Source organism: Neodiprion fabricii, chromosome 6 (genome assembly GCF_021155785.1).
Source record: "Neodiprion fabricii isolate iyNeoFabr1 chromosome 6, iyNeoFabr1.1, whole genome shotgun sequence".
NCBI classification, from domain to species: domain Eukaryota; kingdom Metazoa; phylum Arthropoda; class Insecta; order Hymenoptera; family Diprionidae; genus Neodiprion; species Neodiprion fabricii.
The window spans coordinates 19,206,511-19,233,974 of NC_060244.1; the positions used below are offsets into that span (position 1 = coordinate 19,206,511).

At 41.0% G+C, this 27,464-nt stretch overlaps 1 protein-coding gene across 1 annotated transcript; it reads right to left on the minus strand.

Annotated features, from left to right (window-relative positions):
* Positions 1 to 1,396: 1,396 nt before the first annotated feature.
* On the minus strand, positions 1,397 to 20,481 carry LOC124184312 (cyclic AMP-responsive element-binding protein 3-like protein 1). Its single transcript, XM_046573865.1, has 5 exons — positions 19,916 to 20,481; positions 14,655 to 15,120; positions 13,314 to 13,576; positions 12,680 to 13,226; positions 1,397 to 4,861 (listed from the first exon to the last, which is right to left on the minus strand). Exons 1-5 carry the CDS (start codon positions 20,036 to 20,038, stop codon positions 4,443 to 4,445), a joined length of 1,818 nt encoding a protein of 605 aa, XP_046429821.1. The 5' UTR covers positions 20,039 to 20,481; the 3' UTR covers positions 1,397 to 4,442.
* Between the last annotated feature and the right edge of the window lie 6,983 nt (positions 20,482 to 27,464).

The following is a 27,464-nucleotide window of genomic DNA, read 5'->3' on the forward strand; positions in this document are numbered from 1 at the left end:
AACATTGACAAGTAGTGCATGGTATTAGTCGCTGTCGGTGGAATTTGGCCGACCATTTTGTCTGCGATTTCGTCCATGTTCACAATTTGTTTCTTCCTCCATTGCGCGTTTAACAAAATTGCTCCCGTGCTGGGTTGTCACTCGAGCAACTCCTTCTTCAAGCAATCACCTCACGTCTGGCAATTTGAAGGTTGTATTATTGGTTTTTACCTACCCCTTGACCATCGATCACGCCATTTCGATCGGATCGAGCTCACAGTGATGCGGCGGAAGTCCGAGCACCGTTTTATTAGCTTATTTTGCCGTTTCATCAATCACGTATCTATTTAATTTTTCCGTTTCGAGTCCGACGATGTGCAGGAGTTCAGCCTTCGCCATTGTATCGTCTACTTCTTTCCCTTTGCTTTGTAACCACTCTATAATGAGGTCTGCTTTCCTCCGCAAAGTATTTGGTAGCTTCGTTGGTTTCACGGAATGATACGGAGCATTGTCCATAACAATCGGCCATTTCGTCAAGGGATGGTAAAACCTTTTCGAACCATTCAAGGAATGTATATCCCTTCGTTCCGTGCATAATAGCCCAACAGGTACGAATCCCGCTGCGCTGCAGTTATGTAGAACAATTAAGCGAACAACAAAGCGAACAATTAACCAATCGGATTTTCGGGTCCCGTTGTCAAGCCTCGGAGAATTGCGTCCTTTTGGCGTCCTTACTGTCTCGTCCATCCAAACCCTGCTTTTGCCCAGGCAATAAATCGGACGACCCTGTATTCGGTACCTTTTTATTGCTCTCAGAAAGTTTCGTCGCCACATAATGAGGTCTTGTCTCTCAATTTGGACGCAATTACGTTGTCGTTTACTAAAAGTGAAATTCAATTCCGTCAATAATTTGTGGAAGGTCGATCGCTTGAATTCCGAAAAGATCTACGTCGCCGTTCACAGCTTGTAGAACTTTTGTGTACGTAATATTCCGGCATGACAGGTGATATGTCGTAGCGTGTAATAACATGCTTCTTAAATTGGTCTGACGGTAGGCAACCCAACATCCTTGTTTGAATAATCGCCTAGAGCTAGGCAAGTTGACATACATTAATCGCTCGCATTTGTTCCTTACCAATATTTTTAAGGCCCGAGCTCTCGATGTGAACAAAACCAATTTTCTTTTTTAAATCACTGCTCATTTTCACGTGTACCTATTTTAGCCCCAAAACCGCAGACGATACCGTAGATTTTCAAGTAACAAGATCTTGCAGTTGGAAGTAATGTGAATTCCGAAGAATTTAAAACCTCCAACGTAATATTGAGTAATTCAAAATTGACGGGAAGATTTACATCGGTATTCAAAAGATGAATGGTAATCAGAAAAGGTGGAAAAATGTCGAAATATCAACAAGTCTTTCGGTGGCGTAAATTTTATTTATTCATTCATTTATTTATTAATATTTCTACACGCATCTTACGTCTAATTAGAGTGTACTACCTACATCCCTCTGCCATTATAGATGCAAAAATAGAACGTTGATCTATTTTTGTTGAAATTTTACAAGTAGGAATGTACGATGATCTTACAATAGACATTTGGGTTAATACAACAGACGATATAGTTAAAACACTCGGATCTGAGTAAGATATATTTTTTTTTAAATCTTTACTCATTGTTTATTCTTATTTTTCCTTTAAAAATCTTATCAAGTTTTTCACCGTTTGCCCAAGCAAGTATAACGATAGTTTACACGAATCGAACTAACGTCCTGTTCCGTAGAATAAACTTGCTTCGCATTATAAGTACCATTTAACGGTGAATAAATATATTCTGCTTTCAATAATTTTATTTACAATTCGTATTCACTACGTTGTTTCTCGTTCGTAATTTATCTGCCCTCGTCGTGCTCGCTATTTTCGCTATAATATCCCGTGTAGTGTCATTAAACATTAAATCATTACGTCTGAGAACAAAAAGCACGGTGAAAATAGGAACGACGCTATCAACAACAAAAACGGTAACATTGTACGCATGTCGCATATAACGTAGAGATATACTTATAACATGTGATTTATATATATATATATATATACATATATGTTTTTGTAATATATGTATTTATAATATACGCTTCGATTTAGGTATAAAGTAAAATTAGCATTAAAACATGATAAACTCGCGCATTGGCAGTTAGTTAATAATACAAATAATAGTAATAATAAAACTAATGAATGGTGAATTTGCATTTTGAATAGGTGCGGTGAACAAAATATATATAAGTTTCGAAACAGTCTTGAATACATGTCTAAATATAATGTAAAAATACACATCGCTCTAGCTGTATCATAGCAAAATAACATTAATTACATTATTATTAGATATCCATAATATGTTCATACAGACAATTTCAACGTCACCAACGACCGTTATCGTCAGGTCGTCGGTAAATCGCTGGCGGATTTCGTAGCGTCATAATTATTGATTTATTATTCCCTTTGTCCAAACAAACGATAAAAAAAAAGTAAGAAAATAAACTCTTGTAACCACGCGAAATAAAATTCGTATATTTAAAATAATCTTAAAACTAGAGTACTTCGATATAATTTCACTACCTTTTATGATCTGAATATTTACAAAGAGAGAAACAAAATTACAATGACTATATTTTAAATGAAAAAAATAATTCTTCGCTCGAAGAAAAAAAATATTGTATTCTTACACAGAGAATTCGTCGACGATTAACTTCTTATAAAACATTCACGTTTTTTAATCCAAATATCACTGTACCTTTCAAAACTAAGGCCGATCTCTGTTAATTCATACATATTTCGATATCGTCTTAGATTTCGGACTGTTTCAAAACTTTACGCTTTCATCCTCGTCGTTGTAAAATTTACTTCTGATCTTTTTCTTTCACTCAAATCGGTAAGAAACGATTCCATAAATATTATAATCACGCTGCTCAACCGATGTTCCATAAATCAGTTTTTACGCGATTTACGCTTTTCTTCTCATAAAATTAGAAACTGCAGACAAAAAAGAAAATATACAATATATATGTATAGGTATACAGAATGAGTAGCTAACGGTCGAAAGCACGTTCTTACATACAGGTCTGGAAACTCTGGTGGTGGGGGTGACTCACTTCTTGAGTCCACTTTCAATAATTCTTAGATTGGCCGCAAGGGTCGCTGTAATCTAGTAGGGTCAGCCGTGTCACCTGTGAGCGACAGAGATAGAAAAAATTTCTCTCTGTTGGCGCAAGCGCGCTACAGCCTAATAACGAAATTTGAGGTTGTGTAACTCAGCCCTACTAGATAGTAGCGACGCAGTGCCGAAACCGTAAACTACAAATTGATTCAATATCTGCATATCGCATGCGCTCAAATTCTAAAGCAAATGCAGTTGTTTTGTCAAGTTGGCCAACCGTCACAAGTTCAGTAGCCGCGATGTACATAACCTCAAAAATTTTGACAGCTAATGGTGGCAGTTCGGTCATTCCTCGATTAATAATTTTTACAAATAAGAATATTCGCAATCTTCCAAAATAGTTCCAACGGCCAGAATCTTTCATCTGTTACAGATGCTGACAAAATTTTTGAGGTTACATACATCGCGGCTACTGAACTTGTGACGGTTGGCCAACTTGACAAAACAACTGTATTTTCTCTAGAAGTTTAGCGCATGCGCGTTAGATCATTCGACCGTTAGCTACTCACTCTGTATACCTATATAGAATGAAAGTCGATGAATGAAATAATTGCAGCACAGTTGCGGCAGTAAATTCTAAAACTTATTGTTGGGACTAAAATTGCTGTGATAACGACCGTTTGATGCGAGACAATTTCGACACATGCCTCTCCACTTTTTTCCCCGCATAAATCTTACGTGTGTGTATAATATTATATCCTGTGTTGCATAAATGCCTGCGCGACTCCCTGTGTAAATAGAATACAGAATCGGTGCATGAATTCCTAAACCCAGACAAGCCTTTACTTACATGTATTACGATGATGATGGTGATAATAATAATAACAACAATAAGAGCACGACGAGGCTAAAAAGCTCAATAAAAAAGTAGATAAGAAAATGACGTCCGTAAATAATCTGAACCGAATATGTAGGTGAACGCGAAGTGTGATATACATTACATATTGTATACCTATACACATACGATGTATAATAATTACTGAAATGATCACCGATGAGAAAAAATATTTCCAACGGTATCCGGACCGATGAGAAATGAAGACCGAAGATCATAATCACCACTTCCGTACTTCTCTTTATCATTTCCTCTACGTTATATTATATATTTTTTCTTTCCGTATACGTAGTCCATGTGATATGGGAAAAAGCGGCGATTCTGTGCTCCGGTGCCTTTGAGGTTTTTAATGAGAAAAGGAAAAATGATGTGTAAAAAAAAAAGTATCGGTCAATCGTCGTCTCTCGAAAACTTTCATTGTTCCTGTGGAACTTTTAGTAGGACCGTTCTGGTCCCGTCAGCGTCGGAGATGTTTATTTTGAGCTCGTTCGTCAGCGCCTCGAGCTTGTCGACGATCTTCGTCGCCGCTTCGCCCCCCGGTTTTGGCGGGGGCCAAACGTCGTCGAGAGGAGGTTCAATGAACCTTCGTCCCGGCTTCACGTCGCCCCCCGACCCTTGGCCCAGGGTTCCGCCGACGTATTCGTACGGCGACGTCATCTTCGACGCCGGATCCGGGTCCAGGCGGGGGCGTTTTTGCGCCGGAACCGCCAAAGCTGGACTGTTGTAGTCGTGGTCGAGAAGGCCCTCGACTTCCTGGAGGAGCTCCTCGCCGCACTGCAGCTGAAGGTCTTCGCCCAGAAGCTGCTTCGTGTAAAGCAGGCTGCGCGATCGTCCTGCAAAAGATATTTTTATTATTTACAAGAAATCGGTTTTTTTTTTTTTTTTGTTTCTGCAATGCGAATCATTGACTGTTATATATTCATACGAATCTGAACGAACGGTATTTCGTTTTGGAGGACAAATCCACTTAATTCATTGAGTCTGAAAAATGTTTTATCAATTCATCGAAATTTTTTTAAAGAGGCACGTCATCGATTTTGTGTTTTACTTTGTCTGCTGGGATTGATCAGTTGGATGTTTTTTTCTCTTTCTCTTCTCGAGAATTTTTCAGACCTGTGACAAGTTTCCTTAACAGCATAATTATACAGAATTAATGGTTCTAATAGTATTTCAAATTTTCATACATTTTCTATTACATCTATTCCTTACATGTTGAGTTTGCATATTTTTCTTCACAATATTAAAGATGTTTAGCTCGTTTTTACGACTTATGCAAATAATTTTGAAATTATTTTTCACAAAAAGATGCGAGTATATAAAGAATGAATAAAGAAAAACAACTGATTTAAATCAGCTTTGGTCACTCATACGATAGGGGATATGGCTATAATACGGCATATTATCATTTGACAAAAAAAAAAAGAACAATTCAAGTATTGCGCAGCATTGTTCTGAGTGTGTCCTAAAATAATGTAATCGTTATTCAAGGTAAAATTTCAAAGAAGCAACGAAGGGGAAAAAACCCCGATTCAAATTGGAGGCAACAATTTACGTGTTTAAAGTTTAGATGCCGCAGTATTTGATAACGACAGTATATGATTAGACTGACAACATTCAGCCTTGGGGATGTTTATCGCAGGTATTTTATATCGTTGAGGAAGATCTTTGAGCCAATTGTGTAAACAATTAGAGCTAAGGTAGATACGAGTAAAAATGTGAAATGATGATATAAAGCGTTTATGTCTGTCGCTTGCTACTTCCTGTATCGGTGCATTATATTTTTCTCGTGAACCGACAGATCTTGAAAATTATGTTAATCCGACGAATTCGATGGTTGAGTAAATACAATTAAAAAATTTTCAAACTAGCGCAGAATTATCTATAAAATTGAGAGAAAGTCGCTGGAAAATCGAATATAGCGGGGTGCAGAACGGAAAGAAATAGATTTTATCGGTTTTGGCCAAAAATAGTTTAAATATGGTCAAATTAAAACTTTCTTCTATGATGCGTCACAATATCTACGAGAAACGAGCGGGTTTAAATATGTTCGAAAAAGTGACATTTTGCGGATAATTGTGAGAAAACTGTAGTGGTAAGAAGTAATAATAAAGAGCCGGTGAGTTGACGAAGAGAATCTGTCATATGTATATACGTATCTAATACGCAAAGTTCAAAACTAACAATTGCAGTAAGCGTTATAAATTATCTCTTTCGAAACGCAGCGTTGCAAACAACCGACGCGTACATTGGGTCAAGAATATTATTCCACGACGCGACGCGGTTAATTGCAGCGTATGCGATGATCGGGACTGCGTGATGTAACTGTGCAATAAACGAATGACAAAGTAATAAATGAATCTGACATGAGCAGCTGTGTACACTTGGCCGCAGTAATTCTAAGACGGCTAATTTTTTCGACGAGTCCGTTACGTTGGCAGTGCAGAATTCCCTAGACTGTTACTATCCAGAATCAGCCCGCAGCGCCACCGCCGGCCGATCACGAAACAGGCTCAGCCTTTGTAAACATAATGTAACCATAGGGATATTATACATAGAGTAGACAAGTTATAGCGGTTTGCATAAGGGAAAGGTTGGACGGGCATAAAGAGAAAGAAAATCATGCGACCGGTTTATTCTTTCTTGCACACGCATTTACGCATGCGTCAGAAGCATAGATCCGCTCTATACCTCTGCGCGGTAAAACATTGCGCATGCTTGTTAGAAGAGGTTAGATAGATCGCTCGATTTTCTCTTTTGTTTTATCACCCAGTCGCCTGTGCCATTCACTTGTCTACTCTATGTACAATATCTACGATCTACATAACCCATGACCATCGAATTCAACTCAAACAGCACATTATGTAAAAAGGGAATAATCAGCTTTATTCCCTCTAGAAATCTTGAATTTGGCCACTTTATTGACCTGAAGAGTAAGCGTTTTGAGTTTTTTTAAATTTGAAAAATAAAGTTTATTGAAAATTTACAGTATTATAGAAAGTAATGATTAAAAATTAAAAAAAGAAAATGAGCAAATCTGAAAACTTTTTCTGGTCAATAAAGTGGATATTACAGTTGAGTCGGTAATAAATAATAAAATTCTACGTTCGCGAGGGTTTTATGTTTCGCAGCCGGCCGGCTGTAGCGCTGCGGATTGATTCTTTGTTGCCAACGTAAACGACTCGTCGGAAAAATTAACTGTCTCGGATTCACTGCGACCAAGTATATACGAACTGGAGGGGATCCGAGGACTGAGTAACGTTCGAGTCGTTTGAGGTCGCGGCTTCTAACGGTACGCGCTTGCGGGATACTTACAATTAGCGATGACTAGTTTGTATGGCTACCAGTTTTACCGTGACGCACCTAAATAACTTGAAAAATCGATGTACTTACGTAGGTCGATTCCGCGAAAGATGCAGGAGAGATAAAAGAAAAAAGCTAAACGCGATAAAAAAGAGTCCCTGATGAAACGAGGGCAGAAAGCTTCCATAGTTCGACTGTTTAGTCGCACGTACGATAAGCTATCTAGATATGTATTTCTGTCACATACGCAATGCAATACTTGTCGTATCTACAGGGGAGTACTATCTACGTAATGCGACGTCCGTATTTGAACATATGAACGCGATAAAGATCGTCATCTCGACGATTTAGGCACATCATGGGCAAAAATCTTCGATATTTGACGACGTTTTGTTTACACATCGGTAGGTGGTTTATACGCATAGACGACGCGAGTATCTTTGGCGAAGTTACGCGGTTGCAGCGTCGGTGGTTGACTATCGTGAAGAGATATGTTACAGGGACTGTAATTAATTTGATCACTAATCGAGACGCGAGGAAAATGTATAATGGAAACTGATTGCAAACACAGGTATCTTATAAAACGCTAGTTTTTACAAAGAAAAACATACAAGGAATCACGAACATGCTGCTTCGTACGTCTATAGGCTTGTGTCGATTTCGATTCATCTCTTCGTCACTCCCCGAGCAAGGCCTTTTTATAGTGCACGCTGATAAAAAGCGATAAGAAGAATGAATCGAGGAAAAGTAAAAAACAAATTCAAATAAAACGGATAAAAATCTAATTCGATAACCTATCATGCAATTCGGAGAAATAATTATACGAAGTTGAAAATTTTGTATGCCGGAAAAAAATTAAGACCAAATTGAAAAAAAAACAAAAAAAAACCACAGTGTTTGCAACATCGATATACACATACGAGGTATAAGTTAGTATAAACGTTAACGTAACGAGACTTGTTGAAAAAATAACCAATTCACAACCTTTAAATGAAGTTGCAGGTTTTGATTTTACAAAATATGTGGTTTACTGTATTTCGAACAACGCTAAAACTGCATAATTACGATTTTACACGATTATATCAACGGTAAGAACTTCAACCTCACAAGTACAGAACGTGTCGATTGCGATTGCGACTGCGAGGAGATAAAATTCCTTCAAGGCATCCTACACTTTGTTTTTCAATCGGTGTCCAGAGTTCGGAATACACACAACGTCGGATGAAAATCAGTTCAGTGATTTCTTTCGTGAAATGCGACGGTTGGAAATGCTCGCCAAATGATCCGCACATTATTGCGAACCGAAGCAATCCGAGGAACAAATAAATCTAGCATAAAAAGAAACTGTATCATCTATTAATAAAGACCGTGTCAACAAATACGTGCATGGAAGTCGGTCCAGCGATTTACGCAACGTTTCTCCTCGTCAGCAGTGACGAAGAAATTTGACCTCTTCGGGTGACAAAAAATTAGATAGATAGAGAGGGACAGAAGCTCCGTGCCTAGTTACCATATTTCACCATGTTTTGGGCCTGACGGTCTGTCATACGAGCTCGGAATATTAAATTATAAGTAGCTGGCTCGTTCTCCACTTTAGGGCCGATTGGTTAGAGTAAAAAATTCCTTTCTCCTTACGGTGTCAATGAACTAGCTTGCCCCTACCTCCGCAGTTGAAAAGTTATTATTCAACTATTAACGATCAATCGTTAGCATTTTCGCGAAATCTGACGTACACATAGATACCTATAACCCGGAGAAAATTTATACCGAGGTAGAAAGAATATGTCTGGGAAACGGACCGAGGAAGGAAGTGTTCGGGATAAAATTCCCGTTAATCCGGGGCGTGAAATCTGGGCTATTATATCACCTCGAGCGGAGCAGGTTGTACAGCGCATTAAATTTCGAAGCCCGAGACAAGAAGAGGAGAAACGGTACGGCGATAACGAGAGTGTGACCCGTAACAAGAGGAAACCGCAGGCGACATCTTATCTCGGTTTCTTGTCAGACACTCGGAGCAGAATGCGAGGCTCGGTTAGTTGGTGTTTTTAATTCATAGAAAAGTGATCGCTTTGTGAAATATGCACCATTTTGTCCCAGTCGGTAACGGGGAAAAATGCCGACACACGCTGTCGGTGATGATTAACGATTCAGTCTCCGGTAACGCGAACGATAGTTATTATTATTATTATTCTCTTTCTAACAACTCAACGATTGATTGAGAGCGATTAATTTGATACACGGAATCAGAGAAATTCGAGAGAAAATTTTTTTCTAGAACTCTTTCATTCCGTTCTGAATTCCTGAAGTAATTTGGAAAAATATTTCACCTCGTTAGTGAGATTTATATCGATATTTATGGAGCAAACAGTAACGCGATGATTACGGTTAAAATTCTACAAGTGATACAATGAAAACCGTGAAAAAGGCGGAAATTTCTATTGCTTAGAAAGTGTGAAGAATACTTACAGGTAATATCTTGTGCGATATTCGTTGTTCTTTAATCGTAAGAATCAATCTCAATAAATTTATCTCCGTTCATCGGATAAGAAAATTGGCGATTTTTATTTAAAACGAAAGCGTCGGAGTTCGATATTTTTATATAGTTTTACGAGATTTTTTCGAGCATTTCAGGGTAGAAGATGAGGACGAAAAAAATAAGTTATTCTGTGAAATAAAAAAATGTGTACACGTTGTTACGAATCTCATTGTAAGATTCATATTCAATTCGTGAATGAGAACTCAACTCTCCGTACCGAGGAGATACTGAATCTGTATATACATGTAATATATTATAACTGTTCAACGACTAATCGCGTCGGAGCAATCTTTCTAGGTTACTTTCACTGTAAACTTGTATTACATATCCTTGCGTCCTGTAGATACACAGACAGACGCGATATGCTCCCACATAAAGTTTACTTCTCTCTTTTCTCTCTTGCTCGATATTCGCCAGGCTTAGGTTTCGATTCATTTGCAAGTAAGCTTTGAGTAAAAGAAACCGAATCGGATCCCATTTGACTCGATAAAAACCGCGATCCCGTTGATATTCAGTGATTCCTATCAATCGGTACTCAAAGGCTAGGCATGGCTTCACCGAATGAAATTTCCCGAATCGCTGTATTGTAATAAACAAATTGCCAGGTTGAAATGTTGGGTGAATAAAATTCATAGAAGTTATCGGTCAAGTTGTAAAGGAATAAAGTGAATACGTATAAAGATACGGCGACTGCAAGACTACAAGACTCCAATAAAGAAAATATCCGCACTGCTTTTTAACGAAGTTGATTAATGTCTGGTAAATTGAACGTAAAGCAAATGAATTATTAATTCGCGAAAGGAAACCGGGTCTCGGAGTGTTACAATTCGATCGGAGGGACAGAAGCAGTGTTTTTTTTTTTTTATTAATGTTTAAATACAAACTGATCCGTACTTCCAAGTTTAATGATAAAAGTAAGAGGGCGAGGAAGAAGAAGAAGAAGGTCTCCCTTCCCAAGTCCTCGAGCCTTTCACAATCTCGTTGGGTTCAATGTCCGGGGCGACCCGCGATCCTCGTCGGTTCAGGCGTGTAAACCGCGTATCAAGCAACCAGCCAACGGATTTTGAAGAATGCTCTACGTGCGCGCGGACACGTTCTTTGAGTGTGGTATAAGATTGTTCAGGTACGAACGGCATTTTACCCACCGGAAGAGAAGCTTCGTCACCGGCGAGGCTGACTTTGACCGTGAAACTTTTTTCACTCCAATACCCGGCGCTAGGTAGGTCAGATGCTTAACCGTCGTATAGTTGGGCTAGAAATGTGAACGCGGTGAGAGGAGTTGAGACGTTGAACGTTGAGGGGATTGCTAATTAGCTAAAGATCGACGATAATTTTGATTAATTTCATTACGAGGTAGTTGTGCATCCGGTATTTGTGAAATTATTATCGTATACGTAAGCCGTGCAGATCTCTTTAAAGATCAAAAAATAGAAAGTACTGGTGATTGAATTATAAACGAAAGCTTAGATATCGATGATTCGTTTTAAATCGTTGAAGAATCGATGAGAATCTAGTAGAATTTTAACCATTTCGAAGCAATTTCAAATAAACCGTCGGTATCTGAGCCTTTGTTTCCAGTTCTAGTATTTTATATTTTTTCTATTTTTAGAGCGATGTTCGTGGCTTACGAATATATAATAATCTGATAAGGGCTGAATGTTTAGCTGTCTCATAATAGAATTTACAAAAAGTATCGAAATTTTGTCGGCCAACCTCAATTGACGTCACGCACGAAATAAAATTAAATGTATACTTAAAGTTTTTACGACAAGCTATTTAAGAGAAGAAATCAGCAACGAAGATTTCATTTGCACGCTTCGATTTTAAAATCTAGGACACCGAATAATACATCCTGTTGATTAGTCGAAAGGTAGAATCGGTGTAGAGAAGGTTGGGTTTCGTATCTCAAGAATCGCTGACGTAATTCTCTATGCATTCTACCGCAGGCCAAAAAGGTTCTCGTGATGTCAGACTCGCAATCAGTATTCGAGCCTTCGGCGTCTGAGAGCCCTGAAGCTGGATTTACAAAGAGACAGAGAAGGTCGGGACATAATATCGAGAACTAATTTAGGTCAACGCGCCTGAATTCTGAATCGAAAACATTGATACAGAAAAAAGGAGTTGGGAACCACGAATTTCAGACAAAAAAAAAAAAAAAAAAATCCGGTGGTTGACAACAGTAGAGAGATTGCACAATTCCACATGTTTTTTTTTTATCGACAACGAAATCATTTGAACCATATTAAAATCCATTAAAATCTTTTTTATCGGTTTGTTCGTTGGTAAAAGAAAAAAAAAAATATCTGTCAAACAAGATCGTCATAGGTTAGAAATGATAAACACATGGCTTATCAAAACGTACATTATCGTTATCTAAAAGCTATTCCATTTAGGAACAGAATATGCTAAAGTCCCGAACATTATCGTAACGATGTGGTTTTGATTTATGTATAAGGAAAAAGTTGCTCACGATTGTGTCTCTCAATTAAATGTGCTATAATTTTCTCTAACTCGGGGGACATTCTGCGAACGAACGAAACTTGAATTCATTCCCTCAACTTGCGTCTCCTTGTTTTTTTTATTTATTTATTTTTTTTTTCAGCGATGTTTTGACTCGGTTGTACGCTGTAAGAAAAATTCAGCACGGACTTTGATAGTTTATAATTTGGTGCCGATCTGAAACTATCCGATTCTTAACAGTATAGTAGTCCACACCGACTAATTTTCGTCAATGTCAATGCCGATTTTTTTTCCTCACGGTACGCAGGTAACATACAAGGAACGCGAAGAACGACGAAACGATTGAAATAATTACCTGCGAGCGGTGGCATTTTCTCCGACTGCTCCTGTTCCTGCGCCAGCTCGTTGCTGTTGGCGCTGGAGTGCGGGCGAAGGTTCGGCACGGCGACGAGGGCGAGAGAAAGCAGAAGAACCATCAGGCAAGTCGCAGGCTGTGCACTTTTGTTGCTGTTCTGTATGAGGGTTTGCAGCCTCTTTAGCTGCCCGGCGAGACTCTGGTTCTGGCTCTGGAGGGCCTTGATGCGTTTAAGGAGAGTCATGTTTTCCTCGGTGCACTGCTTGACGCGGTCCTCGAGGCCGTCGACGTATTCCTTTTTCCTCTTGCGCGAGTCCTGGGCGGATATCTTGTTGCGTATCTTGCGTCTGATCCTCTTGAGTTCGCGCTCCTCGTGCTTGGTGAGCGGATAGTGAGTCGGCAGGGTGATTCCCTCCTTCTGGAGCAGTCGCTTTTCCTCGCTGTTCAGCTTCAGCCGTGGATACGGCGACGTTTCCGGTTCCGAGCTCACTTCGTCGCTCGATATTCCACCCTTTTCGCTACCGGAATCGTCCTGCTTGATGCTCACCTGTTTCGGAAGTGGCGGTAATTTGACGGATGTTATTTTTTACACGACGTAGTGGGAGGGAGAGTGCCAAGGGCTGCGGAAGCTTACCGACAACGGTTTGCTGATCACGTTTCCCTGGTTGATCTTAAAGCCCTTAAGATTCCTCGCCTGCGTCGCGTTTATGATCTTTATCGTCCGGACTTCCTTCATGTCCTTCAGGCTTACCGGAAGGAGAATCGATCTCGGATTTCCCGAACCGACCGGTGTCACCCGGATCAATTGTCTAATGTTATTACGTTTGTTACTCTGAAGATTACGCAGGTTAATCGTCGCTTCCGGTGGAATTTCTGGCTGGTGCTGCGCTACGACGTCTGGAATAGTTAGAATTCGGGTTATTCGTACGTTTTGCGAACTGCATTAAGTTATGGAAATGTTTGAAAATGAGGATCGATCGATCAGATTATTCTAAATCATCGACGCTGAAGTTAGAAACGTTAATGTATCGAAACGTTGAGACGAAAATCACTCTTTAGCACCTTTAGAATACCTGAAAAAAGTTGAATTTACAAAATCTGAGGTTGTTGATGCTGTACTAACGGTTTATTAAATTTCAATTAATCCTAAACTTGCAAAATAACGACTTTTTCCAAAGATGCGTCATCACAATAACGTTACAAATTCCAGTCCGATCTAAATCTTCGATTCTAGTTTCGCGTTCAAGGCTAAAATCCAGTAATAATTCTCTTTTTTTTTCAATTCTCTGAAGATTCTTGTATCGAATATTGAAAAAAATTCGACTCAGCAATTCTTCGGAAATAGGTTTAACAAATTTTCGTGTCAAATGTGCAGAGTATTTGGTAATCGCGAAGAATATAGACCGCAGCTCGATAATGAGGTCAGAGTACCTAGATGTGAAATTGGCTGAAGACGGTTGTTGTATAACATACGTATAAGATACTAAAGCGAAACGAGGCGCGTCGCGAAATACATCGCACAGAGAATTTACATACGAGAAGATAACGCGTCATCTGTCAGGTTAATTTACGCTAAAAAACTCTTCCGTCTTGTTTGTCAACGACGGAATAAATATCGCCTGAACAAAGTTGAGAGATAAAAATTTACGATCTAGTAATTAATGTAACACCGAAGTTGTGTTCACACCCCTTAAACGACACATCTTCGAACTACAGACAATGTTCTTTATTTTATCGTGACTTCAAGCGAAGGTTGAGAACAATTTTAACGTTTTTCTTTCAGTGTTACGCGTTACTGTGAGTACAGAGTCAAGTAACAATATTTTTCTGTATACGAGCCTTGCAAGCTTTCGTCTTATTTTTTCCTTAACTTTGTTCAACGTGCTTCGACTTTGTCAATACGGAGAACCCTTTCAAATCGTGGTTATCGCAATTCCCGCGTTACCCTTTTGTAAACAACAAGACTTTTACTCACTGAAATTGAGGGTCCGTTGCTGCTGTTGCTGAACGACGAAGGCCTCCCGGGATTGTCCGTCGGCGATGTTGTTCGGCTCGACAACGTTCACGAGGGTTTGTTCAAAGTCCATCCCCTCAGTCGCGTCCGTCTCAGGCGATCCGAGGTTCGAGCTCATCACCGATCTGATCGGGCTGTCGATCGGACTTTCGGGGCTTGATTCAAGGGATTGATTCGGGCTTTCTATCGGGTCGAATTCGACGAAATCCCGAGGGCTGTTCAAGTCGGAGTTGAATTCTATCTGCTCTTCCTCAATCGGCAGCAGCGGGCTCAGCTGCTGTTCGCACGAGCTTAAAGCACTCGAAAGCCCGCTGTCCGATGACGAGGAAGGAATTGCAACCAGGTCACTGTCTATCAGATCGAACTGGTTGTCCAGCTTGAATATCGAGTCCAGGAAATCGTCCGGATTCGTCGGCCATTCTTCTGTCTGAAATGCGAACAATTTTCTTTGTTTTAAAAGTAAAAAAACAAAAAAAAAAAGCCGCAAGTATCTTGCAGATTTTAGCAGCTGTGCAGCTAAGAATTTCACGATTTGTGGAAGATTTAGCCGATTATTCGAGTCAAATTTCTTATCGCAATTTGGTGATAAAAAATCCTCAGTTTTTGGGGGTCAGTCCAGTTTCTTCGTTCACTTTTTCTGCACAGAGCAAAAGTTTATGATTTTCAGATCGTAATAGTTTTGGATCGGAACGAAACAAGTTTGTTTAAATAATGGTAATAAATAAAGAAATTCAATACGAGGTTAACGAAATTTTGGAAGAAATCTGGTCATTATTCAACTTCAGAATAACTCTAAAGGAGTTGGATTTGGGAAACGTGAATTTAGATAAGGTTTGCTGAATTCCAGACCACCTTAAATTTTCGGAATGACAAGTTTTCCTAAAAATTTCTGCTCGCAATTCAAGCTGACAACTCGATTTGTTAACCGGAAAAACCGTTGAAGACTTTCTCAAATTGGAATACAATATTTGTTTCATCGCATAAATATACCTTAGAATAAATTGTATGAAAAATAGAAGTAGGCCGTTAAAATCGAATCGAATTTGCCACGTTTGCTGTATTACAGGCAAGAATAATTATTCGCAATCAATAATGCGACCATTATATGGCGAGGGTGTAATTTACTGGCAGGACAAACAGCAGGCGCCACGATTCGCGACAGTGAAAAACGTGCGAGGGCGTGATTGACATCGATTTATCGATGCGCGCGTTCAGGGATGCGGAAAGACGATAAGAAGCTCGTTTCTCTGCCCCCCCGAGAGAAAGGTGGCGCGATTTTCCATTCGGCTATCATTTCGCATCAGTGTAACCAGTCGATCGTTAAATAAATTCTATTAAATCGTGCGCTGGACCCATACACCACAATTTGCTTCCGCCCTCGTTGGAATATACATAACAATAAATCTTCCTAAAAATATTCAAGAAAACAAAAATATAATACGAAATAGCACATGGAATTTTATGTGAAAACTGGAGTGCAATCTTTTTATCTAACGTAATTATATGTATTTTTTTTTTTTTTTTGCAGGACATACGCGGTAAATAATATTTCTGCAAGCTGACTATGACGGCGGAAGAAGGTGGGAAGGAAAGTTATCAGAGTGTGGGAGGATCGTACGAAGGTACGCATTTTTTCTTTATTCGTCTTCTTTTAGGTCAGTTCTTGTAAATTTCCTCTCATCTCGCTGTCTCTCTTTATCCCTCTGTCATTCTCTCTCTTCACCGCGTAGCTATTGTATCCTTTCTTTTTTGGAATAGTTCGATTATCGAATCAATTGGTTGGAGAAACGATGAATCGAAATCGCAGATTAATCGGTTACTCAAAAATCCATGTACAGCTTTAATCAGTACATGGATTGAGTCCGTGCCTCGATCCATAAATTTCTGGTCAAAAACTGGAAACTTCCGGGAGCGAGCTTTTGGACGAGCAGGTTTATCGATCTTCATTGAGAACGACCAGAGAAAAGTGGCAGGTGCAGTCGCGATGTGAGATGACCGTTGGGTCAACAACCTAAAACTATTAGCTAAAAATGGTTATTTTACGATGAAATCAGAGAAAATGTTGATGCTTGGGCTTTCTTGCCTAAATATTTTCACCAACTTTAGGTGCACGCTGTATAACGTATACATTTACGGTACTGCGAAAGATGATTCATTTGAAAAATAATTATTTTTATTGGACCAGACTATGTATCGCAAGTTTCTATTTATTCCTACCAATTGACGCTGCACAACATCGACGAATAATTTAAACAGTTCAGCGCAAGGATAATAAACAAGATGACGATAAACCGCGTTGTCAAAATTGTTTTATCGATTTTTGTTGGGTTTTGCGGCGTTGTCATTATACAATTTAACATCGCGATGGGAACCGACTCTGCAGAAACAATAATACTTGTATTTAAAATACGTGTATGCACGAACAACAATTAACGCTAATTAAATTCATCCCGTATCAAACCATGAGAAAGAAGAAAGGTGAATTTATTCTTCCCTGCCGAGTCGCCGCGTCTTTGCTCTAGATATCGCGCGTGCATTGTTTGTCCGTTTACGCTGGGTATTAGGAAAATGGAATAATAAAATTGTGCTCATTGCAAGGAATAGCGTTGCTGTACAGATACACCAATTAAACTCGTTGTGAGATCTCGATTCTCTTAATGCATCGAACAGTCGGGTTTATAAACGCTCCAGGGTCCCGCAAGTTAACGGGTCCTTCCCCTCTCTTCAGTCCAAGAACGAAATTACACACGGGCTGCAGATACTGGGCACATTTGTTGTCCCGATCAAGATATTGCCTTTCTATACGTCGCATTCCTCATAACGAAATGTCGGACGACATTCTTGGAGTGTCGGCTATAATTCTTGTAGATAATCGAGAAAGTCTTTTTCCTACGGGACTTTTTTTTTCGTCGAACCGTAACGAAAATCGAAGAATAGTCGTGAGCTAAGAACTGCGGAATATCTTGACGATAACGACGATGAGTCATGCAGTCGCGTACGGTCTTTACGATTAGACCGATCTATCCTCCATCTGGAGATCTCTCTTGCGAGAAGCGCGGGTGCCGTCTTTTTCAACCTCGTGTTGAGATGGGTCTTCCGTCGTTGCTTTCAAGCGCAACGACAATGGAGCCATTTTGAATTTCGCCTTTCACTCTGCTTCTCGCGGTGCCGAGTCGCTGATTCTTTTGATCGAGAAAAAACATCGTGTCCTCGATTATGCACTTAATCACGCAGGCAAGATCGGAACAGCGTTTGGAAAAAGGGGTGAAAATCAAGTGTACGAAAACCACTCACCGCTACCCTCCTAATTGATTTCCGATCAATTAGTGGACGGGAGAATCGAGTGTATTGAGTTGTTCTGATTCTGAAAAAGGAAACGATATTCAGTAGAATAGCGTTTAGCCTCGGTTTCAACGATTCTACGTATTCGTATAGAATAATGAAAGTCCCGAGTCCGATTCCTCCTCGACGGTGAATAAGTGAGCGGAATGACGGGTCATCGCTGCTACGAATTAGCGGTAAACTTTCATGCTTCTAAGTCGTTTTCGCGTCCGCGTTCCAGGTTAAGAAATTGAAAAAAAAGTGGCGTATTCAGATAGATTGTGGGACCACGTGGTAATAAAATGTCAGTTTATTATCCACTTGAGTTTCTGCAAATTAATGCTGCTCGATGTGGGCACAAATAATGTTCCAGGTGCCCGCATGTTTACCAAATTATCACGTTATTATTCGAAACTTGTACCGCAGCACGCAGATACGTATCATGTATACTTGGAGTGTGTCATAACTGTGCGGCGAAACAGTTTGAAGTTTTACAATTAGATGTAGATTACGTAGGTGCAAGGTTTGGAGTTTCGTCGTAAGCGGGACTGACCAGGATCCATGCAGACATCAATTGTATGCACGCGAGTAACATGTGACCCGGAGAATTCGGCAGCAGAATGCGCGATAGCAGCGAGTCAATAAGATTGGACATAATACGAAGACCGAAGACTTGACGCTTTATCTCACTGGTAAACGTATTCTACGCAACACATGTACGCTATTTATCCAGCTGTAGAAGGCACTGCGCATTGCGTAATATACTAATTATTAAGGAGATAGGGAACAAGTTATCGGGTAAAACAAATTTCCGAACGTGTATGAATATTGAGGGACGTTTGCGGAGCACTTTCACGGTGCGGATTGTTAATCGTCTACGGTGTTTAATGAGAGAAATTTTAAAGATGATGGAAATATGCGCGAACGAAGAAACTGTAGAGGCAAAACATTCCTAGAATTTCCAAAACCTGTCACGGAATTTTCATTGACTCGGTACGCTCTTTAAGCTGCTGCACGTGTTTGAGTACAATGAAAACAGATTATCGCCGATCGGCTTTGCGGAAGTAGGCAATCCGCAGTGCTGAGTGAAAGTGTAGAAAACAAACTCGTGTGCACGTAACACAACGATCACCGACGGGCTTGATCTAACAAAAGCGCAACGAATCATCGTGAATCATTTCTCAGCACCGACTGGCCAATGTTTTCCCCTCGTTTCTTTTTCCCGACGATCAGCGGCGATCGTGGACTTCGGTCGTGGTTAATCGGCAGCTCGAGCACACTTCTAGGTATACGTATATCTGGTTTTATAACGATTGCCGATATACACGCAGATACGATCGGTGGACAAAAATGGCGGCCATCAGCGAGCGGCACGTGTGGCGGCGGGTTAAAATCTCGCCATATGTTCAACCGAAACGCAAAGCGGCATGATCTAAACTCGTAACTATCGGTATTCCCTTTGTTTCTTGGGGTTCAGCGGAATACAGCGCAACTTGTTGCGAATCCCGGTTTCTATTTCTGGTCCAAACTCGCTGTTTTGACAAGCGTGCATATAGCGAGCGTGGTCTACTTTTCGTCGAGGCGCGAGCCGGCGTAGGTTCGAAAATGAGTCTGCTAAAACGGTCGGAATTTGAATCCCGTTCCAAAGTTCTCGATTCTTATTTTCGTGGTTCTTATCAGTGACGTTAATCTTCGCGATTCACGATCAGAGATTGCGAATCGATGCTCTTGTTTGTTTATGCCGTCGAGTGCAAACCGAGCGTCTGTCCGTTTGACTCTCAGGAAAAACCATTAATCGTCGAACGGTGTTATCAACGTTTGTACGAATGTACGTAGACGGGAAACCGGCTTGGAAAAAAGAAGCGCGATGACGCGATCGGACCGGACATTTCGTCACTCACCGCTATAGCGTCGTCCCGACAATCGTCGTCCATCAGAACGGACTCGTGCTTAACGTCTTTCAGCATCGGATCCTCCCGGTCGAACAGGAGGTCCATCAAACTCATGTCCGAGGACAGCGACATGTTCGAACGTCACTTCGGGTCGCTTCTCAGGCGGGGGCGGGAAAATACAAACTCGTCACTGCCACTGGCGCACTGAATTGTACCCGCGACGATCTCCCATCGATGGAAACTGCACCGAACACGACCCGCACCGCGATCGCGAGGTAACTGACAGCGGTTGCGTTTCAGTTTTTACTTCCGCCCCTCCTCGACGACGCGATTATTCCCCACCGCCTCCTCCCGACGCGCCGACGACGGCGGCGAGCCAACGGTTCCTTGAACTTGGAACGGCGGGGCGGAGTGCGGATCACCCCGGATGCACCGACCTTCGAAATCCGGATCACTCGACCGAGGAGAGGAAATGCGATTTTTCAAATTCGCAAAGATTTTCAACCCTCGTTGGACACGCGATAAAAAAACGCGGCTAAACGCGACCGCACAGCCGACTGCCAGCGTGTAACTAATTACGTCACAGCGTCGCGGCGACTTGTAAGATTCCCATTGGGCGAGCCTGTGAAGTCGATAGCTGATTCGAGGTTTTTCCTCGGCATCGGAGCGCCTCTGACGGATTTTTCTCACGGACCGCGAGACTCGGGGATGAACCGTTTCCAGCCGGTGCTGCTGTCTCTTGGATAGTCATGGTACCACTCGCGCAGCAAATCGGATGGTCAGAGTTAACGTTCCGCTCCAGCGGTCTGTTTTCCAAATTCAAATTTAAATTTAGGCGCCAGTGCGGCTATTGCGCGGCAACAAGTCACCCGGATCACTTTGGGCTCGTTCTAAGTATCGTTGTTTGGAATTTCACGAAAGGGCGTTTACCGGTTGTGCGGTAAATGGAAAGCTTGCCTAGGTATTCAGGGGCTGAGGGGAGGTGGCTTGGCCAACTGAACTTTTACTCAGGTTAACGAGCGGTATCACTTATGACGAAACTCATTGGAGTAACTAACGCAAGCGACGCTCTTTTCGGCCAGACGGACATTTCGAATACAAAAATAGCCCTTGCTTGTTACTTTCGGCACTATTATACCGCTCTCACTTAACCCAATCGCATGTAACTGTAACTGTGTTTAATCGACTAGTTTTAAGGTTCTGTTGGATACGAACCGATTGTTGACTTGTCAGTAATCGCTAACGATTTCATATATGGAAGAAGCATAAAATTGTTTATATTGTATAGTCAATAGAGCACCCTCTTATTTATCGCGTTCTCCACGGTGCGACGATGACCGTCTCTGCATACCTGTTCTTGAAATCGTCTGGGGTTGATTTGATACCTAAAACCAAGCAATGGACAATTCGTAATCAACGAACTCATAAAGAATCGTAATTTATCGCTTTCAATTTGTCCATGTAGTCGGATTCACAATGATCGGTTCCGGAACCCATTTCAAACGATTCCAGACTCTCAAGTCCAAACGCTCATTTACCTCTTCATTTTATTTTGTCATAAAATCAGAAATCATTGTATAGGTATGTAAAAAAGGTGGAAAGAAATAGGTATGGTATTTTCTCAAAATCAACGTATGTTCCCGAATCTGATTTTACACATTTACCGACACCCATTTCGACAGTCCACGATCCCTGATTTGGCCGCGAATCGTGCAATCACATTCTTTTGATGTATAATTCGCAGAGTGACGTATACGTGTCACATGTATTCTATAAAAACGTTCTTGCGCGAGCAAGTTGGGGTTAATGCGTGTTGGTACCTATTGCTGAGCTTTTTAAATAATTTGACTTCCTCGCGTGCGGCTAGACTCGCTGGCATCGGCTTTAATTTATTCGAGAATTGCCGAGCACGCGCTATTGGCATTATTGCCGCAATTTGCACGTATGTCCATACGATGCATACACGTTCACCAAATACTCACGCAATCCTGGGTGTACGGTCGTATCAGTCGCGCTAAAAATACCAGGCATGCGCCTGTGGTGCTGAATCTGCTGCAATGTTGCAAAATCTATACACCAAACTATAATACTTGTGCTATAATTCGTGTTTGCATGGCATTCCTGTTTACCGAGAAACGTGTTACAGGCATATCGGTTAATATTGTTTTTCACAATGGTATTTGTGAATTGGGCAACGGTAAGAAGATTCGGAAAAACGGACTGAAAAATGATGGGAACAGAAATTGTTTATACCACTACAAGGACTACGTCGTCTTATTTTTACTAGAACGAATACTCAAAGTATTCGTGTTTATGGTCTTGCTAAACACTTGTGTCAATTATGGTCTGTTACGCGCAACATACGATCGATACTCGTAGAATACGTACCTTATTGACGCATGACGAATAATGGTATAATGTCGCGGTGCCGAGCGGTATGAAAATAAGTCGATTATATGCTTCGATGCTTTCCTAATAAAAGAAAAAAGCGGATTATGAATTTCTATACCAGAACGCGATTTGGTACGAGCAAGCAGAATCAACCGCGTAGTTTATCACGAGACTCTGGGAAAATTTTTCAACGACGATTACTTACGCTAGAACGTGTCTGATTGAAAATTCTGCAACAGTCAATCGATTACCAATGAATAGACGTTTAAATTTCGGTTAGTTTATTTTATGATATAGAAATTTTTAGTTTTTGCAACACGAACATCCTTGTGACAGAACCATAGAAAATAATTCACAAAGCAAGGTAAATCCGAAGAAATATCATTTCAACTACACAAGTTTGTCGTGGGTATCTCGTAGTTTCGTTCTTTCTTACAATTGGCACAATACGTGATCACGGTGAATCGAAAGCAGCATGCGAAGTTACCGACTGCATCGCACGCGGAGAAGCGTTGTTTTTTATGACGTCAGATGATGCTGAAGACGTTGTTCCCGGCTGCCAGCCAATCAAGATCATTCGTAATTGTGCTGTGCATCGCGTCGCGTTGGTGGTTTCTAACCCCTAATAATATTGATTGGTGCGGGTTGGCGGGTTCGACGATACGTTGAAGCGCGGACTTACGAAGAGTGCTTCGAAGCTAGTTCCTATGGATTGCCGCTTGTTGGATGGTAACGTTCTTCTCGTTATTCAATCGTCTATATGTTATCCATCTTCTACAATAGATAAATCAAGATCTCGCAAGTTAATTTCATAGACAGCCAATTGCATTTCACCGTCCTCTGCGAATGGGGAAAATTTTTATAAGAATGAAAATTACCTATAACTATTTGTTGAACTGTTCAGTTTTTTATCTGGCATTTTATACTTTTATTCACTTATAATTTTCAAGACTTTTTCTAATCAGTCAATTCGAACGAGTACCAATCCTCACCATCTTAGATTGATTGTCGTATTTCAACCACTGTAAGAAATCGTTGTGAATTATAAATATTTTTCAGTCTTCTTTTCGAGGCTATCGAATACGAACTGTTTGGTATTAAAATTTGTTAAACGATCCTATATTTAAAAATTGAAGGGTTGTACGGCAAAAGGGATTGCTTCTTATCTTACCTATGTGAATAAATTTTCACCATTTTTTGTTTCGGCGTTATGGAATAGATAGTCATGAACAAAGTATGTAGAAATATAGTATTTATATATGTATTATATATATGTGCAAAAACATCATTGGAATATTTTCCGACGGTCTCTCGAACCGCCCGAATTTCGGAAAGCACTTTTTCGTGAAGCGACTAGCACTCGACCGACGTCACATGTTATACGTGCGTACTTGACCGAGTTATATCAGTATAGATGGGCGACACCCGGGAGTGCTTATTTATGAATTTCGTCGATGAGTTGCCGTCGAGTAGGTTCGGTTGTTACGAGATTCCGCGGTTCGACATACGTTACTGTATCCAGTTCAGCTTCCCGTGCTCGTACCAGCGACTAATTCGACAACGCCTTTCATCAAAGAGTCTCTCTGTCACTCAATTCCGCGTACTGCATGTTCGAAACCTCTCGCGTCTCGGATGCATTAACCGTAACCGTAAACGTCACACGTGACGTCGATCAAAGTCTACAGGGTGTTTATGTTAATTCTGGGCAGGCTTCTAGGGTGTGTAGGGGCCGCCTAGGCAAGCATTTCGAGATGAGACACCCATGGTCAGAAACTCATCCCAACTTTTTGGGCTTTGAAGGATTTGGTACCGCGGGCTTCTTCGTAGTGTAATGAATTGGATGCATGAATTAGACGATCGATTTCGACCCAACGTTTTATTTATTCGTATACAACGGTACAAAGTTCTTGTGCGAGGTCAACGAAACGAGAAGCTTTAAAAAAAATACGATAAACAATTAGAAAAATAAGAAATAAATTTTTCATACGCGTGACGTGAATACGTGAAATTTGTCATGTTTCACAGGAATCCATTACACACTGTGCACATGCATGCTTTGGCTTTTCGTTTTCCATAACATTGTCAAATTCTCTTTATTATAAGCATCGGAAATAATTTTGTTGTTTGCTTTTATTGCCAAGTTTACCGTTTCGTTGACTTTAAACAAGAATTTAAAACATTGCGTCGAAAGTGATTACGTCTGATTTATTACACCGCGAACAAGCTCGCCGGACCAAATCCTTTAAAGCCATTCAACAGCCCCAGGATGAGTTCTCCGTCATGGGTGTCTTATCTCAAAATGCTTGTCTAGGCAGCCTCTACACACTCTACAAGTCCATCCAGAGTTAACATAGACACCCTGTATATATGTTGACGTTCCTCAGGTACACCCGGGTACTTGAACATAAACATCAGCAGTATCCAAGTAACATTTCGTCCCTAATTCCGAGGGAAAGGATGATTGCGTGCGAGTTTTATGACTTCTCTATTGATTCAAACACATTCCCATTCTCATTGGAATTTCACCTCGTTTTGAGGTACGCGTCATCGTTGCAAATTGTTCTTCTAATGATTTAAACTATGTTAACTAATATTTACAACATTCATCATCCGGATGAAATTCTCCCGCAGAGACAGTCGGTGACCTTTTACATATACATCTAATTTACCGAAAATTAACTCATCCTTTAAATTATAATGTAGACAAAAATCATTATCGCTGACTAGTGACTAGATGTGCTGAAAAAGCAACCGTCAATAGTCCGCTGTTCAGGCACATCGTTGTACACGGCCATTAAACTAATTGGTACATTTATTTTGGGCCCTCGTCGCAATTTCCTGCACGTACTTTCTATTTTCTCGTACTATTTTTGTAGGCATGTATCTAGGCGCTGCACGTGAATCATTTCTCCGGGTGTTTAGCCGCACACAAGCGCACGCGAACGCATACATGGAAATTGCACTTGGAAGAGGAGACATTAGGATATTAAATGAGAGGCAAAGGCTGAGGAATTATTTGAAAATTATTTTTCACATTTTCTCGGAGATTCGCCAACAGAGAAGGGAGATCGCCGGTTAGATTATACTTAGCTCAACGAATAGAGGGACATCTTCTTTAGCAAACGACGGCTTAAGATGCAGGAGGTGTACTGGCGCAAAGTGCAAATGGGTTTGGCACTGGGATGCTAATGTGATTGAACCCGTTATCCCGTTTCCCTGTCTCGCGAGTAAAAATCTCGTTGAGGCGAAACTTTACCGGATGATCTAACGAAGTTGTCAACCTTTCGTTAATGGTAGGAAAACGTTTCGCGGACCAGTTTTCGACGAGATATTAGCGTTACGACTGCATTACAGTTATAACATCTCTGAATGGGCATCATCGATTTATATGAACATTACAAGTAACGTCTGTAACACGTTTCAGAAAATTGGTATCAAAATTCAGTAAGGTACAAAGGTGGACGTTGTTCCTCTTCTCGATTACTCAGACATCTGTGTTAACAGTTTTTAATCACCATCATTCGATGATGTTGCATACGTTGGAAAGGATTTGTCAAAGTACCTGTTACGCGATTTCCTATGAAGCGTCGCAACGCGTATTTCGCACCCTTTCAACGAGCACTTTGCACAGAGCCAGTAAACTGACCCCGGGATGTCTGTTGCAAAGTTCATGAGGGTCGAAGAGAATCCGGGGCGACGCGGCTCTTGTCGGTGTGAAATATTTGAATTTGGTGCTGGATCGTGTGCATTGTTGCGAGGCTGATACAAAGCCCGGTCCTGCAGCGTTAATGGTAGCTACAGTGCAGCATTCATCGTGAGACAGGATACGTTTCCGAGGCCGTAAAACGCCGCGCCCTCCATAACGTTCCAGCAGTTGGAATTCGCGGGGTGCGAAAAGTTCCTGCGCACATTCGCTGAGAGCCACTGACCGTAGAAACAATAACTTTTGCCTCTGGGTGCAGGGTGCGGGGGCATCCTTCGCAGATAATACGTTTATCACGAGCTTATTTATTGCCAGAGGTGCCTGCGGGGGTTTCCTGTATATTTACACGGGAGCTGGCCATGTGTTTCCTTATCAGGATTCCACCGATTGCCTATCTAAGCTACGAGTGCCATGCACCTGCGCCCCGCGTTGTTACGCCGGCTTTCTTTCAGTGTCGTAAGATGAAATTACCTCGGTCGTTTCACTCCTACGCATGTCAACTTTTCACCTCTCCGCGTCGCGGTGTAAGAAGAATGGATGATCCTGTTCGGTCGTGTCCCTAAAGACCGTTGGTCTACTTTGGTACCCTTAACTTACATCTGCGAGGACAGGGCGGTAGAAAAAGTATCCGAATGTGTAACGAACGGAGAACATGGAAGTGGAAAGTTTACGAGGGTCGTGGAAAGGTTTTTGAGATTCTAGATTCTTGGAAGGATGTCCGCTTCGGGTAGGTATTGCAGATACAACTGCTTTATATTTGCTCCGCAGAGTTTTCAGAGACGTTTTTTCGTGATCCAGCTCACGAGTGTTCGCATTATTTAATTAATGTGACGTATTGGCTTTGGCAGGGTACATTTGTGTTATGTATAAAATAATGGATACATTGAGGAATAATATCGCCTTCTTTTCAATGTTTTTTAAATGAAATTCCCGGGATTTCAAATTGTACTGAATCACTTTTCGTCGGTGAAATATGGACAAATTTTGAAGATGCAGCAATTTTTGGTGCTAAGGTGGGGAACCTAGCCGTGAGTGTTGATTAACCCAATTACGATATTCTAACGAAACAAGCAGCCCTAGGATGTGGGATTAATATCAAGTCACGCCCTTTCCCGTCCTCCGGCTCTGACGCAGATTCGACGGGGCTGCGTTGAACCCTCGAACTTCGGAAGGTCAGAGGGATTTGTGAAATTTTAGATCTAATTTACCAGGGTTACGACTTTGTAAGCGATGCTTATTGACGGTTCGAAATTGCGAACCGCCAGACTAGGGCTGGTCCTAGGTTGGTTTTTGAGGGGTGGATTCACCCTTCCAATTATTGTCCGATGCGAATTAATAACCACTTTGTAGTAAATTATTTATTGTACTTCAATGGTGACGGTCGGTATAATTACTCATAAACCTGATCGAGTGAAACGATACAGAATAAACAGCTAATTCCCAAGTTTCGAACATTAGTTCAAA